Source organism: Helianthus annuus, chromosome 6 (assembly GCF_002127325.2).
Source record: "Helianthus annuus cultivar XRQ/B chromosome 6, HanXRQr2.0-SUNRISE, whole genome shotgun sequence".
Lineage (NCBI taxonomy): Eukaryota > Viridiplantae > Streptophyta > Magnoliopsida > Asterales > Asteraceae > Helianthus > Helianthus annuus.
In genome coordinates, this window is record NC_035438.2 from 81,679,398 (window position 1) to 81,701,330 (window position 21,933).

General features: G+C 39.2%; 1 protein-coding gene across 1 annotated transcript; it reads left to right on the plus strand.

The window, feature by feature from the left end:
* Window positions 1–9,970: 9,970 nt before the first annotated feature.
* On the plus strand, window positions 9,971–19,997 carry LOC110865662. Its single transcript, XM_035974591.1, has 8 exons — window positions 9,971–10,213; window positions 10,808–10,920; window positions 17,088–17,696; window positions 17,762–17,911; window positions 18,063–18,128; window positions 18,258–18,419; window positions 19,187–19,339; window positions 19,615–19,997. Exons 2-8 carry the CDS (start codon window positions 10,813–10,815, stop codon window positions 19,822–19,824), a joined length of 1,458 nt encoding a protein of 485 aa, XP_035830484.1. The 5' UTR covers window positions 9,971–10,213; window positions 10,808–10,812; the 3' UTR covers window positions 19,825–19,997.
* Window positions 19,998–21,933: the final 1,936 nt, after the last annotated feature.

Below are 21,933 nucleotides of genomic sequence, written 5' to 3' on the forward strand. Positions count from 1 at the left end.
TGAATCGCGTGTGTAAGCCATTTCTAGACCGTTTCGTCATCGTGTTCATCGACGATGTCTTGATCTATTCTAAGTCGAAAACCGAACACGCACAACATCTACGTTTGGTTCTCGAGCTACTCCAGGGGAATCAACTCTACGCCAAGTTCTCCAAGTGCGAATTCTTGCTGGAGGAGGTTCAATTTCTGGGTCACATCGTTAATAGTCAAGGTATTCATGTCGATCCCGCGAAGATTGAAGCAGTTAAGAGTTGGATTACGCCTAAGAACCCGTCTGAAGTTCGTTCTTTTCTCGGACTAGCGGGCTATTATCGACGATTTATCGAAGGATTCTCTAAGATCGTTGTGCCGCTTACCGCTCTTACCCATAAAGACAAGCCTTTTGTTTGGGGAACTGAACAAGAGTCTGCTTTTCAAACCCTCAAGCATATGCTCTGCAATGCTCCTGTTCTCACGTTGCCCGACGGAAACAACGATTTCATTGTCTATTGTGATGCTTCCAACCTTGGTCTTGGCTGTGTTCTCATGCAACGGGACAAGGTTATAGCTTACGCATCTCGTCAGCTCAAAATCCACGAGAAGAACTATACAACCCATGATCTCGAGCTAGGCGCAGTTGATTTTGCATTGAAGATTTGGCGACACTACCTGTATGGTACCAAGTGTACGATCTTCACCGATCACAGGAGTTTATAACACATCTTTAATCAGAAAGAACCTAACATGCGTCAACGCCAATGGGTAGAACTTCTTAACGATTACGACTGTGAGATTCGTTATCACCCAGGCAAGGCAAATGTTGTTGCCGACGCGCTCAGCAGACGGAGTTGTTTGCTCAGTATTCGCAATACCCAAGCCCAACATGATCTCGAAACCCTCATCCGCGAAGCCCAGCATGCTTGTTTTAACGAACGCACTTTGAAGAAAGAGAGGATTTATCACGATGGAGCTCAGCTTGTAAGCAAAGCAGATGGGATCTTCTATTATCTGGACCGAATTTGGATCCCTAAGCGGACCGATTTGCGAAAGATTATAATGGACGAAACCCACAAATCCCGATACTCTATTCATCCTGGTGCCGATAAAATGTACCAGGATCTACGTTACAAGTACTGGTGGCCGGGTGATGTGCTGAATGTGGGTTAATTAAAACTAGCTAAATTACCCTAATTCTAGACTCTCTAAGTTTTAAATTTATAAAACTAAGACTCTCTAAACCCTAAACCACACAACCGGCAAGTGTACCGATCAGTGTAGTATAGCCTAAGGAAGTCCGAGTATCGAACCCAAGAGACTCTACTGAGTACGCTAATGACTCTATCTAGACTTAGACTGACACGGACTTTAACTAATTGTTTATTTGATGGGGGGTTTTCTAAATATCCTAAAAATATAATAAAATATTAAACTAGAAAAATCAAATAAAAGACTTAACACGAATGTGGACGAAGACTTTGACCAGTGGAGATGAAGACTACCTAGGCTAGACGCAAGCTAAACTCAGAATGGATTTCTATTCGATAATTTTGTGGTGTGGAACCGGGATCTTTGGATACTAAACCTATTAAGACACCACTAAGCCCCTCAAACACTCTCAAGGCGATTCTTATGGCACTACCTAGGCTGTTACGCTCACCGGTTTTCTAGATTTCTTTTCCGTCCTCTAGTTTGTTGAAAGTGCCTATGTAAGACGCTCTACTTTGCCGCGCGAACGTCTAAAGCAACTATGGGTTTAATCTTGGCTTAATAGACAATGGGTTGTTAATTCCTTATAACTACACCGAGACCTATTAATATCCTCGAGCCTTTCCGCGACGAGTCTAGCAGCACACTTGATTTGATTAAATTACCGAATATTGTTTCTAAGGTTACTTAAGCGTTTTCACCCTAAAGGATTAATGACCTATTACGTGATATAGACACTCACCTAAATCAAGAACCCTAATCCGACTCTATTATGTGATAAAGACCGTCACCAAGAATCGAATGAAGCAATAAACAATAATCAAATAATCTCAAGCACGCATATGCACCAAGTTAAATTCCCGAAGCTTTTACAATACAAGAAAAATCCACAACCACGACAAAAACCGAATAAAAATCCAAACTTTATTATGCTATTGTCATAATCTAGGCAGTATAAAAGTTTAGCCAAGAATCATATTCACGGACAAGAAACGAGTCTCAAACGATAAGCAAATCATGTTTATAATTTTGTAAAACACAAAGTCTAACAAAACTCAAAATAATAAATTGCAAACCAAACCCGAATCTCAAATCTTGACCGCGGCTTGAACCCTCGAACCAACTCTTTTTTCCTTTCTCTCCTTCTCTGATCTGCGACTGATGTTGTCCGTCTCCTCAAACTCGGCTCTGATTTCTCCTAATTGCCGCCCCCTCCACTTATTAGGGCTGCCTCCCTTTTAATCCTTTTTATTAATTATTGTTGCTGCCATCTAAATCCCAAACTAACCGACCTCCCTTTTATTAATTGGGCTTCGCCCCAATAGTCGGCTCATCAAACCACCCTCCAACCGCCCTCCTTAGCCAATCAAGGCTGCCTCCAAATTATGTGTGGCCCAATCCCCTTAAAGCTTTGGCGGCCCACTAATGTCTTCTGTCTAACTCTCCTTTTCGTAAACAATAACAATTGCTCTATGTATATTTTGGATTCCGAAAACAATAATAGGTGTACCCTATTTGTCATGACCCATTTTGCCTTCCATAATTGCCGCCTCAAATTCAGTTAATGTAGGCCCAGGTAATGTATTCCATATTATTATGCTTTATTGACAATAAAACATATATGTCTAAAGGCCCATCTTAACTTTCAACCAAATTAATTTTATAGAGATAAGTGGGCTCGACCCAATCAAGAAAAATAGTGGCGATTTTAGTTCAGTCATTGGCGCCCTACTCTACTCAACTGGCAGGTTATGTACTCATTACTCGTTTTTGCTTCATTTGCGTCAGGATATGCCAAAACACAATATAATATAATATCATACTAAAACTAACTAAAAACAAATAAAAACTATACATAAATTATACAATCTACACGGGACAAATATGTGTCTTTTACCTTACATCACCGGGCATGAAACGGGATAGTGCTCTCTATGTTGGAAGTTGCCTAACTTGTGCGAGAGTTAAGGCTGAACATCAACGACCTTCTGGCTTACTCGAACAACCTCCAATCCCTATATGGAAGTGGGATAGTATAGCTATGGATTTCATAACCAAACTTCCGCCCACACCATCAGGTCACGACAGCATTTGGGTTATAGTTGATCGTCTGACCAAATCAGCCCACTTTTTGCTAATACGGGAAGACTACAAGGTAGAACGACTAGCCTGAATCTACACCGACGAGATCATTTGTAATCATGGTACGCCTCGTGACATTATTTCAGACCGTGACGCTCGGTTTACTTCGCGATTGTGGGAAATGTTTCAACCAGCTCTCGGTAAGTCGCTTAACCTAAGTACCGCATTCCATCCTCAAACCGACGGACAGACTGAAAGAACGATCCGTACTCTTGAAGACATGCTCCGTGCGTGTGTTATAGACTTCTGTGGTAGTTGGAACAAATACCTACCGTTAGTCGAATTCTCGTACAACAACAGCTATCATGCCAGCATCCAAATGGCATCATTCGAGGCTTTATATGGAAGAAGATGTCGATCGCCTATTGTATGGCACGAGATCGGTTATTCGCAACTAACCGGTCCCGAGTTACTACAAGAAACGACTGACAAAATCCTCCAGATTCGAGACAACTTGTCGAAAGCCAGGGATAGACAGAAAAGTTACGCCGATAGAAGACGCAAGCCCCTTGAATTTGACGTTGGCGACTACGTACTCCTAAAGGTATCACCTTGGAAGGGTGTGGTCAGATTCGGCAAGAAAGGGAAACTAGCGCCTCGATATGTTGGACCTTTTAAGATTCTGGAAAGGATCGGAAAAGTCGCCTACAGACTCGAACTACCGGAGGAACTTGGTAACGTCCACCCGACTTTCCATGTGTCAAACCTCCGAAAATGCCTCGCTGATCATGATCTAATTGTACCTCTCGACGACCTTCAAGTCAACGAAACGCTGCATTTTGTGGAAAAGCCTGTCGAAATCATGGATCGCCAAACCAAGCAACTCAGACGCTCGCGCATTCCTATCGTGAAAGTCCGATGGGAAGGCAAACGAGGCGCGGAGTTCACTTGGGAACTCGAAGGCGACATGAAGGCTAAGTACCCGCAGTTGTTCAAATGAAGATCTGAAGCGAGAAATTGGTAAAATCATTCACGGCGCTGTGCAGCTTTCAGCCTAATTTCGGGACGAAATTCCCTAAACAAGGGGAGGCTGTAACACCCCGTGTTTTCGAATGTCAAATTCAAAGTCAAAGTCCAAGTCAAGTTTGACTTCTTTTACTGTAATTAGCCTATTTTATGTTTCATTGTTTGTATTATGTGGAGTAAGTGTTGTTTATCAGAGAAATCGAAGTAATCGAATGTTTAATCGACGCGAAACAATTTACAACTGTGAATAGTAGGAAGTAACAATGCGATAAAGTTAATCAATCAATAATCAAGCTAATCGAACCATCAAACAAACTCGAAACTCGAACCATGCGAATTTGGTGTTATATTACGTGTGTGTGTGCCTTATGTGTTACCTGTGCGTGCTTACTTTATGTTTTGTGTGGTAATCAATCGAAACTCGAATCGAAACTCGAAACTCAATCGAATGCAATCGAAATCGAACCGTGATAGTTAGTGGTGAAGAGATTATGCGAGATATAGATGCTTGTATGTTGATATAGTGGTTGGGATTAAAAGTAATTTGGATAGGAAAGTCTATCGTACTCGTATCGTCTTCAATCGAAATCGAAATATCAGAAATCGTCGCACCAAGCACTCAAGGCAGGCTGTGGATCGATCAGGCTCCTAGCCGATCGAACAGCCCAGCCGATCGGACGGACTGTCCGATCGAGCAGGCTGTCCGATCGGGGTGCCTCTTTGGGAAGCCTATAAATAGCCCTGTCATTGTCATTCTTTCCACTTTTAGAAACCCTCTGACCGACCAGCTCGTGCTCCCCTTCTTTTATCAGATTTCTTCCGATTTCGGTAAGTTTTCATCCTAAATCTTGTACTTTCTTGATCAATACACACTCCTACACCTTTCTATCTTTCAAATCTTGATTTCTAACCGTGAAATCATCAAGATCTAAGTATTCTAGGATGATGTAATCATGGTGTTCTTCAAGAACATCATGTTTTGGCCTCAATCCACCAAGAATCACTTGGCTCTAGCCGATTTCCACATAAACAAACTAAGATCTATCACAGATCTGAACATTTACACGGTGTGAAGGATTGAAATAAGGATTTCCAACTTTCTTTCAACTCTTTTACACTCAATGCCTTCAAACCGGTAGAAACGGAGCTTGAGCCAACTCACTAATCATTCCAATAGTTGTGAGGTTTTAGATTCAGATTCTATCTACGAGGTTCACCGATTCCGGGCTAGACTATAAACTCCGTTCCGAACCGTTCACCGGACGGACTTGGGTGATTCCTGTCCGAGCAGAGGAAACTAGTAAGAACGAAGGTGTCATGGTTCAGCTCGTTGTCAAATTATCTCGATATAACGTCGAACAATCAGAACAGCCAAGTGTTAGACGAACAGGCCGACCAGGTCAGGATGCTGACCGATCGAACAGGTTGTTCGAACGAACAGCCCAACCGATCGGACATGTCAGCCGATCGACCAGGCCAGCCGATCGGCTAGCATATGGCCCCACACTTTGACAATTTCATGAAGTATGGTATTGAACGAAGTAATGTTCGATCGAACGACTGTTTGGTAACATTACTCTTCGGATCATGAGATACTATGCTTCAACCCTTAATCGATTTTCAACTCGTTCGACGTATTGGAGTGCCACCCGATCGAACATGCTGTCCGATCAGGTGACATCCTGCTGAGGACTTACTACTGAGGAGTCTAACCGATCGGTTAAGCCGGCCGATTGAACGACCCGTTCGATCGATCGACCTGAAAGGTAAGAACACTTCAATGTTCTCAAATACTACAACGAAAACTTCAAAAGAACAAGCCATCATACACAAACACATCCTACTCAAAGGAAGAAACAATCCACTCGAACAGTCTAACTGTTCGAGCCTACCGGCCGATCGAACAGGCTGTCCGAACGGACTATCTAACCCAACGAACAACCCGTTCGATCGAACCTGCTGTTCAATCGACCAGGCTGTTCGACCCATTATCACTTATTTCCATTTAACGTGTTACTCATCGTTATGCTATCGAACTATTCAGGCTAACCCTACTCTCAAGCGCTCCCTTCAATCCATCAATCAATCGCTGTGAGTATACTCGAACCCTTTTTGCTTTAGCACTTTTGGGTGTTACATACGTTACTTATCTAAATCACAATCGAACACACTACTCAACTATTTAAACGCTAACCGTTCTGCATGTATTACGTGACTAAATGAATGCTTGTTGTTATGTTTACACGTGGAATGTTGGCTACCTGCCTTAACGACGTAGTACTATAGTTTGGACTCAGCACCCGTTCACACGGGGTTGTTAAGGACAATTACTTGCATGGATTACGATGGTAATCATGTATTGCGAACTGTCTCGGACAGTCAACCCGCAGTCATTGGTATCGATAGATCCATGTCGATAATTAACATGCTTCGTTTTCCTCTGTGTACGTGCTGGTTATGCGTAAACTATATCGAACTCTATATGCTATTATCAAACTTGTATGCTCACCTTTACATTTTATGTATTAACTTTATTTTAACGTATGTGACAGGCAATTAGGATGCTTATCTGCTAGGAAGGCGAGCTAGGAATAAGTGTCTAGAGCATAGTTGTCTGTAGATCTTGCAGATCGAGTCTCTAGAAGCATTTGAACAATATTTATATTTTATTTAAATCTGAGTTGTCGAAACAGTATATTTGACAAGATGCTTATCTGTAATAACTTGTTTTATTATTTGGGATACGGTATGGGACGTATTATTTAAACTAAATAGTAATGATAGTTGTTGTGGAAACTTCTGGACAATCTGTTTCGCTCAGTGCCACGCCCCGATGATTCCGCCATCGGTTGGGGTGTGACACGTACGAATCCACATTTGCCCATTCGTACAAATCCACATTAAGTCCATTCGTACGAATCAAGCCCAATACGAAACCAGAGGGTTTGTTGATGTGGACCTCCAACTTCTAAACACTTCAAACCTCTTCTCACAAAACATACAGACATAATAAAACCCTAGCACCTCTCCTCCACCCTTCTCCTCCTCCTCCTCTTCCCATCTCCGTTGTCGTCTTCTTCCCCCACAACAGCCATCCGCCGTCTTCTTCTCCCACAGATGTAACACCCCGTGTTTCGAAAGTCAAATTCAAAGGGAGAAAAGATTGCTAATTGCGATCTGTCACTCCTTGCTCAACTACTGTTTTGACTTCTTTAACTTGTAATCGAATCTTTGTTTTAATTGCTTTAGTTGTATTATGTGGAGTATCTATTAATAATCGAGATTTAATCGACTTTATCGCATGTTTTATCGCTAATCACATCGCAATCGCATTCGCACCTTGACTTATAGATTCTGAATATTGCTTTACGTGTGTATGTTACATATGTGTTACTCATGCATGTTTACTTTATGTTTGTGGTGATTAATCGAAACGCAATCACAACTTTATCGCAACGCAACTTAATCGCGAACGCTAAAAGCAAGGTATTTATAGTGATTGTATGTTAAATATAGTATTTGTGTGTTTACTATTATATCGCACTGCATAATCGATACTCGTTTAAACGCATCGCAACGCTCAGCACGCGAAACAGAACGCCGAAACTCAACTCACCAAACCACCTCGATCGAGTGGCCAACCGATCGGATGACCATCCGATCGGGTAGCCATCCAATCGAAGTGCTGTTCGACACCTTTGCACTTTCCCTTTTTGGCAACCTATAAATACCCCTCCTGTCATATCACTTGATGTGACAGCTCTCTCACTCGACCAGCCGCGTTCTAGACCTTCTTTCTCTCGATTTCTCGCGATTCTTGTAAGTTTTCAACCTAAATCTTGTACTTCTATGATCTACACGCACTTCTTCATCTTTTTCACCTTTGAATCTTAACTTTTAACCGTGAAATCAATGAATTTTAGGGTGTTCTAGGGTGATGTCATCATGGAGTTCTTATGGACTTCAAGATTTGGCTTCATTCCACCAAGAACAACTTAGATCTGAAGGATTTCCACATGAATCAACAATGTTTTCAACTAGATCTAAACATTTTCAAAGTTAAAAGGATTGAAAGATGGTTTCCAACTTTCTTTCAACTCTTTTACACTCAATGCACTCAAAACCGATGGAATCAGAGCTCGTTCTGATCTTCTACTCCTTCTTAGTGATGTGTTGGTTCAAGATCTGGCTCCTATCAAAGAGACAATTGATTTCGGGTTAAACATGAACGACCGTCTCGAACAGTTAACTGGTTGGACTAGGGTGATTCCTGTACGATCGAATCACTTGGGTCATGATGGGGATTTCGTTGTTTAGCACGTTGTCATACCGTCTCGATCAAACCGCAAAAACTTTCAAAATAATCAAGTGCCAAGACGATCAGATCATTGGGAGGGATTGCCATCCGATCAGAATGCACTTGAGGTTCAACACTTAAACTTTTCTTCAAACTTTCAAAGTTCTGAACGTCGAAAGGATTGTCGTCTTATCGGATAGCCATCCGATCAAACGGCCATCCGACCATGTGACATTTACAACTTCGACGCTTAACCATTTTCAGAATTTTCAAAGATCATTAGTAGCCAACGGATTGCCAACCGATCGGATTGCTATCCGATCGAGTGACAATCCTGCTGTGAACTTGTTCTCACTAAGTGTCCTGCCAATCGGATCGCTATCCGATCGAACGACCGTTCGATCGACGACCTGAAGGGTAGAGATACTTCTCTGTTTTCAAAATGCTACAGCGAAAACTTCAAAGCCATCATACACAAACACATCCTTGCTAAACGAATGTCAATCCAATCGAATGGCCATCCGATCGGGTGACCATCCGAACGGATTGACATCTGATCGAATGGCCAACCGATCGGATTGCCATCCGATCGGATTACCATTCGATACTTGGTCACTTTGCACTGTTTTACGCGCCGTTCTTCGCTTATGCTATCGTTAATTGTTCAGGCTAATATCTCAGCGCACCCTTCAATCCAAGGCAGTGTTTATTAAGTTAAACGCTATCTGTGAGCATACTCGATCCCTTTTTGCTTTACGCACTTCTGGGTGTTACATACGTTACTTATTCAAATCACAATCGACACACAACGCAAACACTATTTATTCGCTGACCGCTATTGCATGTTACGTGTTATTCGATGAATGCTTATATGTTATGTTAACACAGTGATTGTTGCCTAACACCTTAGCAACGATAGTACTATAGTTTGAAATCAGCACCTGTCGTGGACAGGGGTTGTTAAGGGCTTTACTTCACGTGTCCCAGGGGGGATATATGTTGCGCATTCTACAACTCGCAATCACGTCTGTCGATAACCTACTAGCTTTCACCTTGCTACATGTTACATGCTGGTTATGCACAAACGATTTCGAACTCTATTATATTATCAAACTTGTATGCTCACCTTTACACTATGTGTATTGACCTTTATTTTAACGTATGTGACAGGTGTTTGAGATGCTAGGATGTTGCTTGCTTTCATGGAATCGAGTAGGAGAGTCTAGAAACAAAGACAATTTAATTATTTAAATCTGAGTTATCGGAACATGTTTTGTTTTGAGAATATCTATGTATGTAATTATTTGATTACTTGATGGGTTATGGTATGGGACATAATATTAACTATTTGGTAATTTAGTTATGGAATTTCTCTTGACAATCTGTTTCGCTCAGTGCCGCGCCCAATGTTTCCGTCATCGGTTAGGGTGTGACAACAACAGCCACCGCTGCCGTCTTCTTCCTCCACCGTCACGCCACCCTTCTCTTCCTCAACCACCGTCATTAGCTCCGCCTCATTTTGAGTTGATTTCTCTTCCTTTCAGCTTCATTTTGACTATTTGTTTCGATAAGAAGAAGAACCCTCTTTCCCCAAATCCCCTTCTATGTGACTTTCATCCAACAGGTTATCTTCCTCTGTACAAATCAATAACTTGTATATACTTATATTCATCGAATAAAATTTTATGTTTTCGTCGTTCTTCAATCAGATCGTGATTTGGGTAGCTTCTAAAAACCGTTTCTTTTGCTTAGGTTTTGATTTTTACTAATCTTGACTTGATTTCTCTTTATTCTTGTTTGATCTCAGTTTAGCTACTAGTTGTTTGTTTTTGACTCGATTATGATTTGTTCACTGTTTTGGTACCCTAATTTTGACTGCTGATTTGGGTTTTATATGTATGATAGATTCTGCTAAACATCTGATCATACTAATTAACCCTTTGTTTTGAGTAATTGTGATGTTTTTTTTTTCAAGATGGTTTGTTATTGATTAACTTTTAGGGTCATCCTATGTCATGTGTTTTAATTTAGCTACAATTGTTTGTCAGCTACCTGTTTTATCTGAGCTGCAATAGTCCACCTGGCAAGAGGCCTAACCCTCACTGACTTACCTTTATAAATTATTTATTTCTCAAGTTGTGTTCTTTATGGTTAGTATGAGTGAATACTGATGTGTTGTGAGTGTGAATTAATTTTAGTTTTTTTTATTGTAATGTAGGTATCATGGTTAAGCTGTTTAAAGTCAAGGAGAAACAACGGGAACTTGCTGAAAATTCGAACGAGAAGCCTCCTGTAATAAGCAAAGCGCGGGCGAGTTGCGTCTCCACAAAGGTAGATCATTATGATGTTAGTTTTGTGATTGTTTGATGTTAATTTGTAGATTGTTTGTTGTTAATTTTTAGTTTTTGATGTTAATTTTCAGTTTTTGATGTTGTTTTTTTTTTCCAGTTTTGATGTTAATTTTCAGTTTATAATGTTGTTTTTTTTCTGAATTTTGATGTTAATTTTCAGTTTATGATGCCTATTACGTTGTTTGGTATTATTTCAGTACTTGTAGAAGTTAAAAATGATAAGTCCGTAACGATCCGGTTTCAGTCTCGGTTCGGTATAAAATACGGAGACGGGTGATTCGAGCCAAGAACAAACGAAAATGAACAAGAAAGATGGAAACTTTAAGGATCGGAACATAGAAGTTTTCATTGAATGTGATAAGAAAATACAAAAGATAATCATCCACCCCGGGTGAGCTCCCCCGGGGTGGTGGCTCACAAATGCACACCCTCCAAGTGAGGTGTAGTACTCTATATATAGCCCCTGAGCCTTGTTTTCCAAACAACCACCTCTTGCTTGGAAAACCTAGTAAAATCACTAAAATATCCGATTATTACAAATAAAACACCCACATAATATAAACAACAAAAATGCTAAAGTAAAGCCGTCATAATTGATAACATCATTCTCCAATTTGACCCAACAAAAAAACAAACAGTCTCCTTCTTGCATACTGCAGAGGTTTGGTCCACCTCTTCTGCTACAGATGTGGTCCGCAGACTGTAGACATTTTATCTCTTAAAAAACAAACAACACCATAGTAAATAAATAAATATAGTGTAAACTTGTAATTTAGAGTCACTTGGTAAGCGTACATCGCAAATAAGATTTTGACACCTAATATACAAGATGTATATATTTATATAACTCTTAAGGGTATAAAAAATACATTAGAGTGTACGATTATATTTATCTAACTCTTCTCATTATTTTTAATAGAATAATACTTCAGTAAATTCGATCGAAGAATTCAATTCATTTTTAGTTTAGGCTTATTCTGTAAAATAAATTTCATCAATACTATTTATTAATAAAAATATCAACTAAAGCCATGTTGTTTGTTGTTTGTTGTTCTAATAAAAGCTTTCAGTAAGTACAGTTTCCGGTGAGTGAAGATTATCGATGCCAATACAGAACTGATAGCAACAGTTAGGGGGGGGGGGTCTGTAAGTGCAGCTCTCGTCAGGTAACTGTGCTTTATCAGTTCTGTTCGACAAAGTCAAAGGCCAAGTAAAAGCGATTGATTAAATTCCGATAGTATGAGTTAATTGATTAAATACGGACAACATAAGGTTTTAAGGGTCCGAATTTGTGGACATGATATGGTCAGTACTTATGGTTTGCCCTAGCCTATATATATGGCTGTATAGGTTAGAATTAGGTATAAATCACAATCAATTCATCTCTGTAGTGATCTGCTGTGTGCAACCTCTCACAAACCCTAAGGAATTCCTCAACAGCGTGTGCACATTCTAGAGAGAGAGTGACTATGTGTTAGTGAGAGAAAGCTCAGTTTAGATCTTTGTGATCTAAACCAGCTTGTAGATGATGTATACTCTTTCGGTTTGTAATCTGTGATGACTGATTCATTAATAAAGGGTTTCATCTTCTACATCTTTATATCTTGTTTGTTTTTGATATCTTCTATGTCTTGAATCAAGTGCAATGTTGATGTTCGTCATCGATCCGGTGCTTTTCCATTCTCTCTATCTACATATATACCTATCTCTTCTCCATCACCAAACACCACCACTCACCACCCCACTGCCACCCACACCCTCACTACTAGCAGCCACTGCCTCACCAACCACCTGCCACCATTACACCACCATCACACCGCCCAACCGCCACCATCAGCCACCGCCTCACCAACCACCTGCCACCATTACACCGCCCAACCACCATCATCACACCGTAACCATTCCCACATCCGACTGCCACAACAAACAAAACAGAAATCTGAAATCCCTTTTTCCCCAAATCTCATCTTCATAAAACAAAAAGCCGAAACCAACAACAAACTCTTCACCACTTCACCTTTAAAGTCATCACAATTTACCTAGGGTTAGGGCTAATCTTAATTCAATCGCCGTTTGGATCTGAGCAAAACGGGGATGCTCAAGAAGAAGACACAGGTTTATCGGAGATTGGTACTTACTGAGGCCCCAAAATAAAGAGCACGATACCTTTCCATCAAAGAGTTCATCTTTGTCATCGACATTAAAGGCTCCAGAAGCTATTACATTAACTTTACTTTTTCAGCAAGCAACCTCAGATTGAAAAAATGGCAGCCTCACCTGAACTACGGGCAAGGACAATTAATAGGACCACATAATGAGAATATGAATTTTGTTATGTTCACATGGATGGGACTTTTAAACAAATGTTCAAAAAAACAAAAGAAAAAACACCCAGATCATAATGGAACACACACACAGAGGAACTGTTCATGTGTCTGATGGTGGTGAATGTTTGGATCTGAGATCTTGGGCGGGTGACGGTAGCAGGTGGTGGTGATGGAGAAATGGTGGTGATGGCACGTGGTGGCTGCTGGATGGTGATGGCGGGGGTGGTTGGATGGGGGTGGTTTTGGTGGTCGTAGGAGATGGTTGTGGTGGTGTTTGTAGGAGGTGGTTGCAGTTGCGGTGGTTGTCCCAGGAGGTGGCTGTGGTTGTAGGGGAAAAAGGAGGTGTGGTGGTGATAGTCTGTTATGGTAGAGATTAGAGAGAAGAGAAGGGTAGAGAGATTTGGTAATGTATGTGTATATTACTAATAATAATATTTATTATTTTTCATTTTCAATATAAGAATGGATTTTTGAAATTAATAATAATTAATTAAATACTTATATATAAAATTACTAAAATACCCTTATTTTTAATAGACAATTTGGATGAAGTTGGAGACGGGGAGAAAAATGGTGATAAATTACATAGATCAAGGAGGAAAATGACCGTTTTTAAATGATTGAGACAAAACTATTAAAACGACCAAAACCAGAAAGAGCAAAACCGAAGTTAGCTGAAAACTAATTATTGAAGTCGGACTTCCACACCACTCTATAAAAGGGGTCCGGACCCTTCATTTAACATTTCATTTTGGCGCCTGCTTCTCCAGGAAGCTTCATTCATTATCACTCTGCTTGCTCAACTCAATCTTCTTCTTCTTACATGAAGCTGCTCAACCTCCATCAACAATGGTACTGTCTCTACACTTTCTATTTCTTCAACTTTTCATCATCCTTTTTACATTCTCATTTAGGTTTTCTGCTTCATATACTTTGCACTGCCAAATCAAACTAATGTTTCTGTAAAACCCTGTTGTACCTAGCTGTGTTTGGCCCTGATTTTTGACTCTTTTTGGTTTATGTTGTTGACCTAATAGAATGTGTGTGTAAGTAAGTTAGAATTTTACGGTTTAGGTGAAAGTAAATGTGAAATATCTGAATAATGGATACAAACCCTAGAGAAATCTTATTTGGGATGTATACTACTAAACCCTAGAAAGACAATGTTAATAAATGTATATAACAGTTTATTGCAGCAAACTTTAAATTTAGCTTACTAACCGTGTTTTTCGTTATTATTATACGAAAAGTGATGAAAGAAAATGAATAGTCAATGTTAGGGAATTCACTCTACCTCAACCATGTATCTTGACTTTGGGGATGTGTTTCTTGACATGATTTTAGGCTAAAGTGATTTATATGTTGTTTGTGTTAAGGTTAACTGTTGAATTTTTATTGCTTGTTACTGAGTGTTGATGCTTTTTCACCTCAAACATGTATTGTATATTGTCTTGAGGATATGTATATTGGCATGATAATTTTTAGATGAAGGTAAGTGATTTATGGTTTAGGATCAAATACAAAGGCTCATAAAATTAAGAAGTGTACAAAGGCTCATAAAAATAAACCCACTACACCAAAAAAAAAAAAAAAAACTAAACACCCCCCCCCCCCCCCAAAATAAATAAATAAATAAATAAATTTGGTGATGAAAAGTAGTGATTTTTTTTTAATATTAATTTTTTTCCAGATTTTTTTAGTATTTAGTTGTGGGGTTCAGCTTTATGGTTTAGGTGCTGTTTGTTTTTTTGGTTAGAAGCTCTTCTGAGCACTTATGTTCGCGCAGACACGCGCAGACCTTCAGATCTTGCAGCTTGTTTGTTTTCTTGAAGAGTTTCTCACCAAAAACATCTTCCCCACCTCTTCCCCAAGTAGACATGAACCCAAGTCTGCAAACCTCTTCAAACATCTTCTCCTCTTCTCCCACCAGCTGACACCACCTCCTCTGCCAAAACCTCCATCTCCGACACCACCTCCACCTCCGCCCACCTCCACTCCGCCACCACCTCCACCTCCGACACCCACCTCCTCCGACACACCACCTCCTCCGACACCCATCTCCTCCGAAACCCACCAACCAACCATCATCTTCGTTTGCAAACAAAACCCCCAAATCGAAACTTCTAAGAACTGAAAACCCAAACCAAAACATCATCATCTTCAACATTTCGGGAAACAAAACGACATCATCTTCAGCAAATAAAAGACATAAACAGGAGGGAGGGGTTTACCGTCGTCAGAGACACCATCAACATCACCGAGCCTTCCTGAGACCACCGCTGCCGCCCTCCGACGCCAGCTCCATCTTCGTCTTCAGTCTCTCTCCTCTCTCTCCTGCATTCTCCCTCTCTCTCATCCTCGTTATACCATCGCCGCCGCCACCAGACAGTGGTGGTGGTCGGCCGTCCAGTAGCTCGAGGGGAGATGGGGGTGTGGCTGAGGGTTGGGTTTTGTTTGTGAAGATGGTGATTTTTCTGTGTTTGTTCTAGGTAATCGAGAGAGAGAGTGGAGAAGATAATGTATGTGTTTCATTTGTGTGTGGGTTTGGTTGTAGATAAGATGCAGACAATGAGAGAGAGAGAGAGAGGAGTAAAAAAAAACAAACCCTCTTCCCCTTGCAGACTGCAGACCTTTGGTCCACCTCTTCTTCTGCAGATGCCTGCAGATGTGGTCCGCAGACTGTAGACCTTTTCCTACAGAAAAAACAAACACCACCTTAGTTTTTTAGCATTTAGTTTGGGTGTGTGTGTGTGTGTGTGGGGGGGGGGGGTTAGGTTTTTTTTTTTAGGTTTTTAGGGGGCGGATGGGGGGTTTAGGTTTTTGGGTGGTGGTGGCTGTTTAGGTTTTGGGTGGTGGTGTAGTGGGTTTAGGTTTTGGGTTCTTGGACACTTGTCACTCTATAATGCATTCTTACACTTCTTATTTTTAGGAGTCTTTGTAGAATAACTTAACCCAGTGATTTATATATAATACATGGTTCGTGTAATGGTTGAACTTGATTGGTTTTTAATTGAGTGTTGATCATGGTTTTAAAAAACGGTTGAGGCGTGCGCCTCGAGGCGCGCCTCAAGGCGAAACGGCCAAAAAACGATTCTGAGGCGCGCCTCAGGGGGTTTATACTGTATGTGCGCCTCAGAGGGGCTGAGGCACTAAAAAGGCTGCGCCTCAGGGGTTTTTGATATTTGTTTTTTATGTTTTTGAGTTTTTGTGTCAATTTCAAGCAATTTATGTCTTTTTATGTGTGTTTTTGATTATTTTGATGATGAATTTAGTTCGTATTACTATTTTTATAAGATATATAATATTTATATTTATTTTTTAACTCCGCCTTGGGCTTACGCCTCGGTTCGCCTCGAGGCTTACGCCTCGTGAGGCGAAGGGAAAACGCCTCGAAACTCGTTTCTGTTTTTTTAAACCTTGGTGTTGATGCCTTTTCAGTTTTTAACGGGTGTTAGTATCAATTTAGATTGTTAAATGAGATTTTAGTTATTGATGTTTATATCCATATGCATTCATGTTAGTGTGTTTATGATTAGTTCAGCGTTTTAGATACGCACTCCATCCTTTTTAAGTGTGTTGATAGTTGAGTGTGTCTTTCTTGTTATATTAATGTTTTTATGAGTTTGTGTTTGTTAATTAAACTCGAGGAGCCGAACCTAGCAAATGTTTGTGTTGTTTGCATTATCTGTTTACATGTTTATTGGTCGGCCATCATGGTGTCGATTAATGACCCTCTACATGTTTACATGTCAATTTCTATTTACAATTACATACTATCCTTTCACATTTTCATTTAAGTCTTAATCTTTCAAAAATGCAGAGTTTCAATACTAAATTCTCACTGCGTTCATTCCTTAAACAAGTAACAAAACTCACAGATAACCAAAAAGAGTCCATCGAAAGAGCAGGATTCGGCAACTTGTTGCGTATTCCAGATCATGTCTTAAGGAGGTCCCAGTTGGATCAACTGATGGAAAAATGGAGTTGTGAAAAACAAGCATTTATATTTCCTCCCGGAGAAATAACAATAACCCTTTTAGACGTTGCCTTAATCTTAGGACTACGCGTTACTGGTCAACCTGTGGTCCTAGAATTACTTGCACCATTAACGAGCCTAGAGAAAGAATTTGGTGCTTCGGTTGTAAATAGGACAATTGGCATTGAATTATTAAAAGAAAGGCTTGAGTCAGTTGGTGATAGGGATGATGAATCTTTTGTTCGGGTTTTTTTGTTATATTGTTTTGGAACGTTACTATTTCCAAGTGCTAACGGGAAGGTGGATTCGAGGTATCTTCATCTTCTTCAAGACGTGGATAATGTGAGTTCTTTTGCATGGGGTGCTGCTGTTCTTGAAGATCTTAATAATTGCTTGAGGCAAAGAAAAAGTAAAAAAACAAATAATATTGGCGGATGTCTTATTCTCCTTCAAGTAAGCTTCTATTTACTTTTAAATTAATTGATTTAATAATTTGAGACTAATATCATCATACACAGATATGGTGTTATGAGCATATTATTACCGGAAGGCCTAAATTACTGGATTACTCCACGTTTCCTCGTGTATGCCGATGGGAAAGTAGTGCAAGGCAGTACGCAAAGTCTTCCCAATTCAATATCAATTTTGAGGAATTAGAGCATACTCAGGTATATGTCTCGCTTTCTTACTCTTATTTTCCAATTAAGGTGGCAATTTCGGCCCATTTACTCAGTTATGTTTCATCTCTAACTAGTAAAACTAAATAAGAAACCAGGTGTGTTTTTGATGCATAAACCTCTTACGAATATATATATTCAGATATTATGGAAGCTTGAACCGACGTCAGAGGAGATGGAGATTGATATGATCAGGGAGATCCCACAGGTTAGTTTCCTACTTTCCTTACCTTCTACATACATCATGACGTATTGATATGCATCCAAATTTTCTGCTTATTTATTACTATTATTATTATTATTATTTTTAATATTTGCCTTTTTAAATTTCCTCAAGGAATGGCATTTAAGAAGTGGGCCTGGAACGATTGAGCAGCCAATTGAAGTAGAGAACCAAAGTGCAATTAGAATGGGTACAAAGCCCAATGAAGAAGTAGATGAAGAAGAAGAAGACGAACGAATGAGTGGAGAAGAATCCGCCATCTTCGTCACAAGTGATGTAAGTTTGATATTTTAGCCTTCTATTCCTTTCTCATCTGGTTGTCTGTAGATGGAGCCAAGGTTTAAAAAAGCGGAAACGGCCTCGAGGCGTTTTCTTTTAGGGCAGGCCGAGGCGCAAGCCGCGAGACATTATTAAAAGAATACATACATACGTACGTACATACATACATATATATATATTGATAATAATCAGTACGAGACGTATTTTGGATGATAATCCAAGTAACGAATTGGTTACTGGTGAGTTGAATGTCGTTCAAATAATAGTTGCATGCTAGGTCATTTACTGTGTGTTCTTGACTATTAGATGTTTTGCTAGACGTAGTGAACCATAGGGATACAAATATTATAAAACCTAATTTAGAAATAAAAAAACATCATAACAAGTTCAACAAGCAAGGTTTAGCATAAAACAAACATCAATAAAATGATAAATAGTTAAACAACCTAAATTTGACATTTAAATATTATAGAACTCGTTTTCCTCCGCATCATCCTCAGTGTTTTCATCAACCATATCTAGATCGCCATCTAGGAAAACATTGAGGATGAAAACTCGGGTTGGCTATCCACTCATCATTCGACAAAACCTCATTGGCAACCATCGGGTCCTCGTCATCTTTTAGAAACTCTGGCTTCAATTGTTTAGGGCACATTTACATCTCTGCTGTCCCAATGGATTAATCTGTAAGTTAAATATCATGACATGTATCCAAATTTTTGGCTTATTTATCTTTTATTTTTTGCTTTTTAAATTTCTACCAGGAATGGCATTTAAGAAGTGGACCTGGAACAATTAAGCAGCCAATTGAAGTACAGAGCCAAAGCGCAATTAGGATGGGTACAAAGCACAATGAAGAAGTAGATGAAGAAGGACCAGTGAGTCGAGAAGAATCCATCCTCTTCGTCTTAAGTGATGTAAGTTTGATATTTTATCCTTCTATTCCTTGTCTATAGATGGAGCTTATTTGGCTCTAATGTCTGAAAATGTTTAAACCTAGAAAACGGGTTAGGTTTTGGTATATGTCAAAATGGCTAATATGTCAGATATACGTCGGAATCGTCAAGATGAGGAGTTAAAGTGTTTGATTCATCAATTTCAGCTAATTACACAACTCGTCCATTTTGCTACCTCTAAAGTCATACAACTTGTATTTTTATTTGAAATTGCACTCGGCTTGTGTTTTTGCAAGGGTGAGGAGTCGAAGGAAATTGAAGATCTAAGAAAGGAAATTCTAGAATTGAAGACGATTATAGAAGAAAAGAAAGAAAACGAAGTTAAGATTCAAGCTGAGAATGAAGAACTCAAGAAAAGGGTTCAAGATGACGAATATATGTTGATGAAAATGGAAAAACATATTTCGGAGTTAGGAATACTCTTATCAAAGTTAAGCATGCAGTAGTATATGGTCTGAATGCACCAGTAACCATTGGTGTTCTTATTTATCAACATCTTATATAATAAATTGTAAGCACATACTTTTACTTATTTTGACAAACTGCTAAAAGCACAATGTTGATCTTGTATAATTAATTAAAAATCTTTAGAGAGATGAGTTATTTCATTTCATGTTTTTATGCCATTATTCCAACTCCTCAAATGTGAATCAATGAATAATGTGCATATATATCATGTGATTAATATCATTTGACCTTCATGTATTCCTATACAAAAAATCATATGTGATCTTGACCTTTTGGTTTGAACATTTTCTTTGGATTTATATTGTGCACTTCAAACTTGTAGAAGAAACATGGGGCAATTTGTAATTAACTACATGAATCAATCAGGAGATTCAACTCATAAGTGAACACCTACATAAAACATTTAGAGTAAATTATGATTTTGACCCCTGTGGTTATATCACTTTTACCATTTTACCCCAAAAGAAATCTTTTAACATCTGAGCCCCCAACGTCTTTTTTTCTAACCCTTTTGACCCCTAACACTAACCTCATCCATTTACTTTTGGGGGTCAAAAGGGTTAGAAAAAAAGATGTTGGGGGCTCAGATGTTAAAAAAATTCTTTTTGGGCTAAGAAGGTAAAAGTGATATAAGCACAGGATGCAAAATCGTAATTTACTCATCAAACATTTATTTTATAACTTTGTGTATTATGCATGAAAAGTAAACAAAAATCAATAATGATAATATTTCTAGACCCTCATAGACCTACTAAAAGCCTTGATAAACTTGAAATGTGGGATGCTTTCTTTTCTTCCTTCTTTCCTGCTGCCAAAGATGGGATTAAACAGCTTCTTCATGACCTTCTGAAACCGCAACCCACGGTGGTGACGCTGGCGGCCCCTCGCCTTGGATTCCGATGCCGGCGGCAATCGTGGTTGATGCCTAGGTGCAACAGGCTCAGAAAGACTCCTACTTAGAATGGCTTGATTTAATTGTACCTCAAATGAAAGCCTTTCAAACCTGTCCATTAATGTGCTTTGTTCATCACCAAATCTCTTCATAACCACTTCTATTTCTTCCATTCCCTTTGTTCCCATCTCTCACTCGTCAGTCTTCACACACATCCTTATATATATATATATATAGAGAGAGAGAGAGACTTTTTTTTTCCTGTATGAGTCTGTATGTAGCAGGATACCTTAATCAAGTGTGATGAAAGGTAGCAGCTTTAGTGGGTAATCTATGGTTTGAAGGAAGCCAAAGGGAAGAAAAGAATCTAATGCTAAATAAAAACAACATATATAGTTAATGTTTATTATTTAAAAAAAGGACGGTTATTTGAATTTCCTTTTGATGAAATGAATTCTCATTACTCGACCTGAATTGAAAGTCACCCGAGCCCAAATTAGATAATACAACCTGACTAATCCGAATCTTCTGTAGGGCGGTTATGGGGTCACTTTTCCCGAGTCAAAAACTCGAACCTCGGAAAAACCAGAACATTTATTGCATGTTTATAGATGTGTTTCGGTTTGGAGCCTTCGGTTTTGGAACATTAAGTTTTGGGACTTTTGAACATGATAATATCATATTGTCAAATGATGTTTGAATTTGAATGATATTTTTTTAGTAGCAATATGAATTTTGATGATATTTTGTACAAAAAAAACATTTATTTTCATTTTACATCCAAACCTGAAAACTGAACAACCCGACCCGAACTCAACCAACCCGAGCTTTAAATGGGTCAGTTATTGGGTCATTTTTCCCAGCCAAAAACCCTAACAACCCAACTAGAAAAATCCGAAGAACGCCCCTACAAATACCGCATCCAATTAAAATGTGTAAAAATATTGAATGCAACTTAGTAATGTAAATAAAATTACCTTCGTCGACCATTTTTTTTTGAAAGGTTAAACACACACTCACCACACTACTACTAAATTATAACTTGCCCAAAATTAGAATTTGGGTCTTCTTCAAAGAAGTTTTGCTGGGCTACTAGCTCTCCGCCTACCATTCCACTAAAGTTCATAAATTTCATGTATATATTATAAGGATAGAAAATGACATTCGATTACTAATTGGGTGACAAATAAGTTAC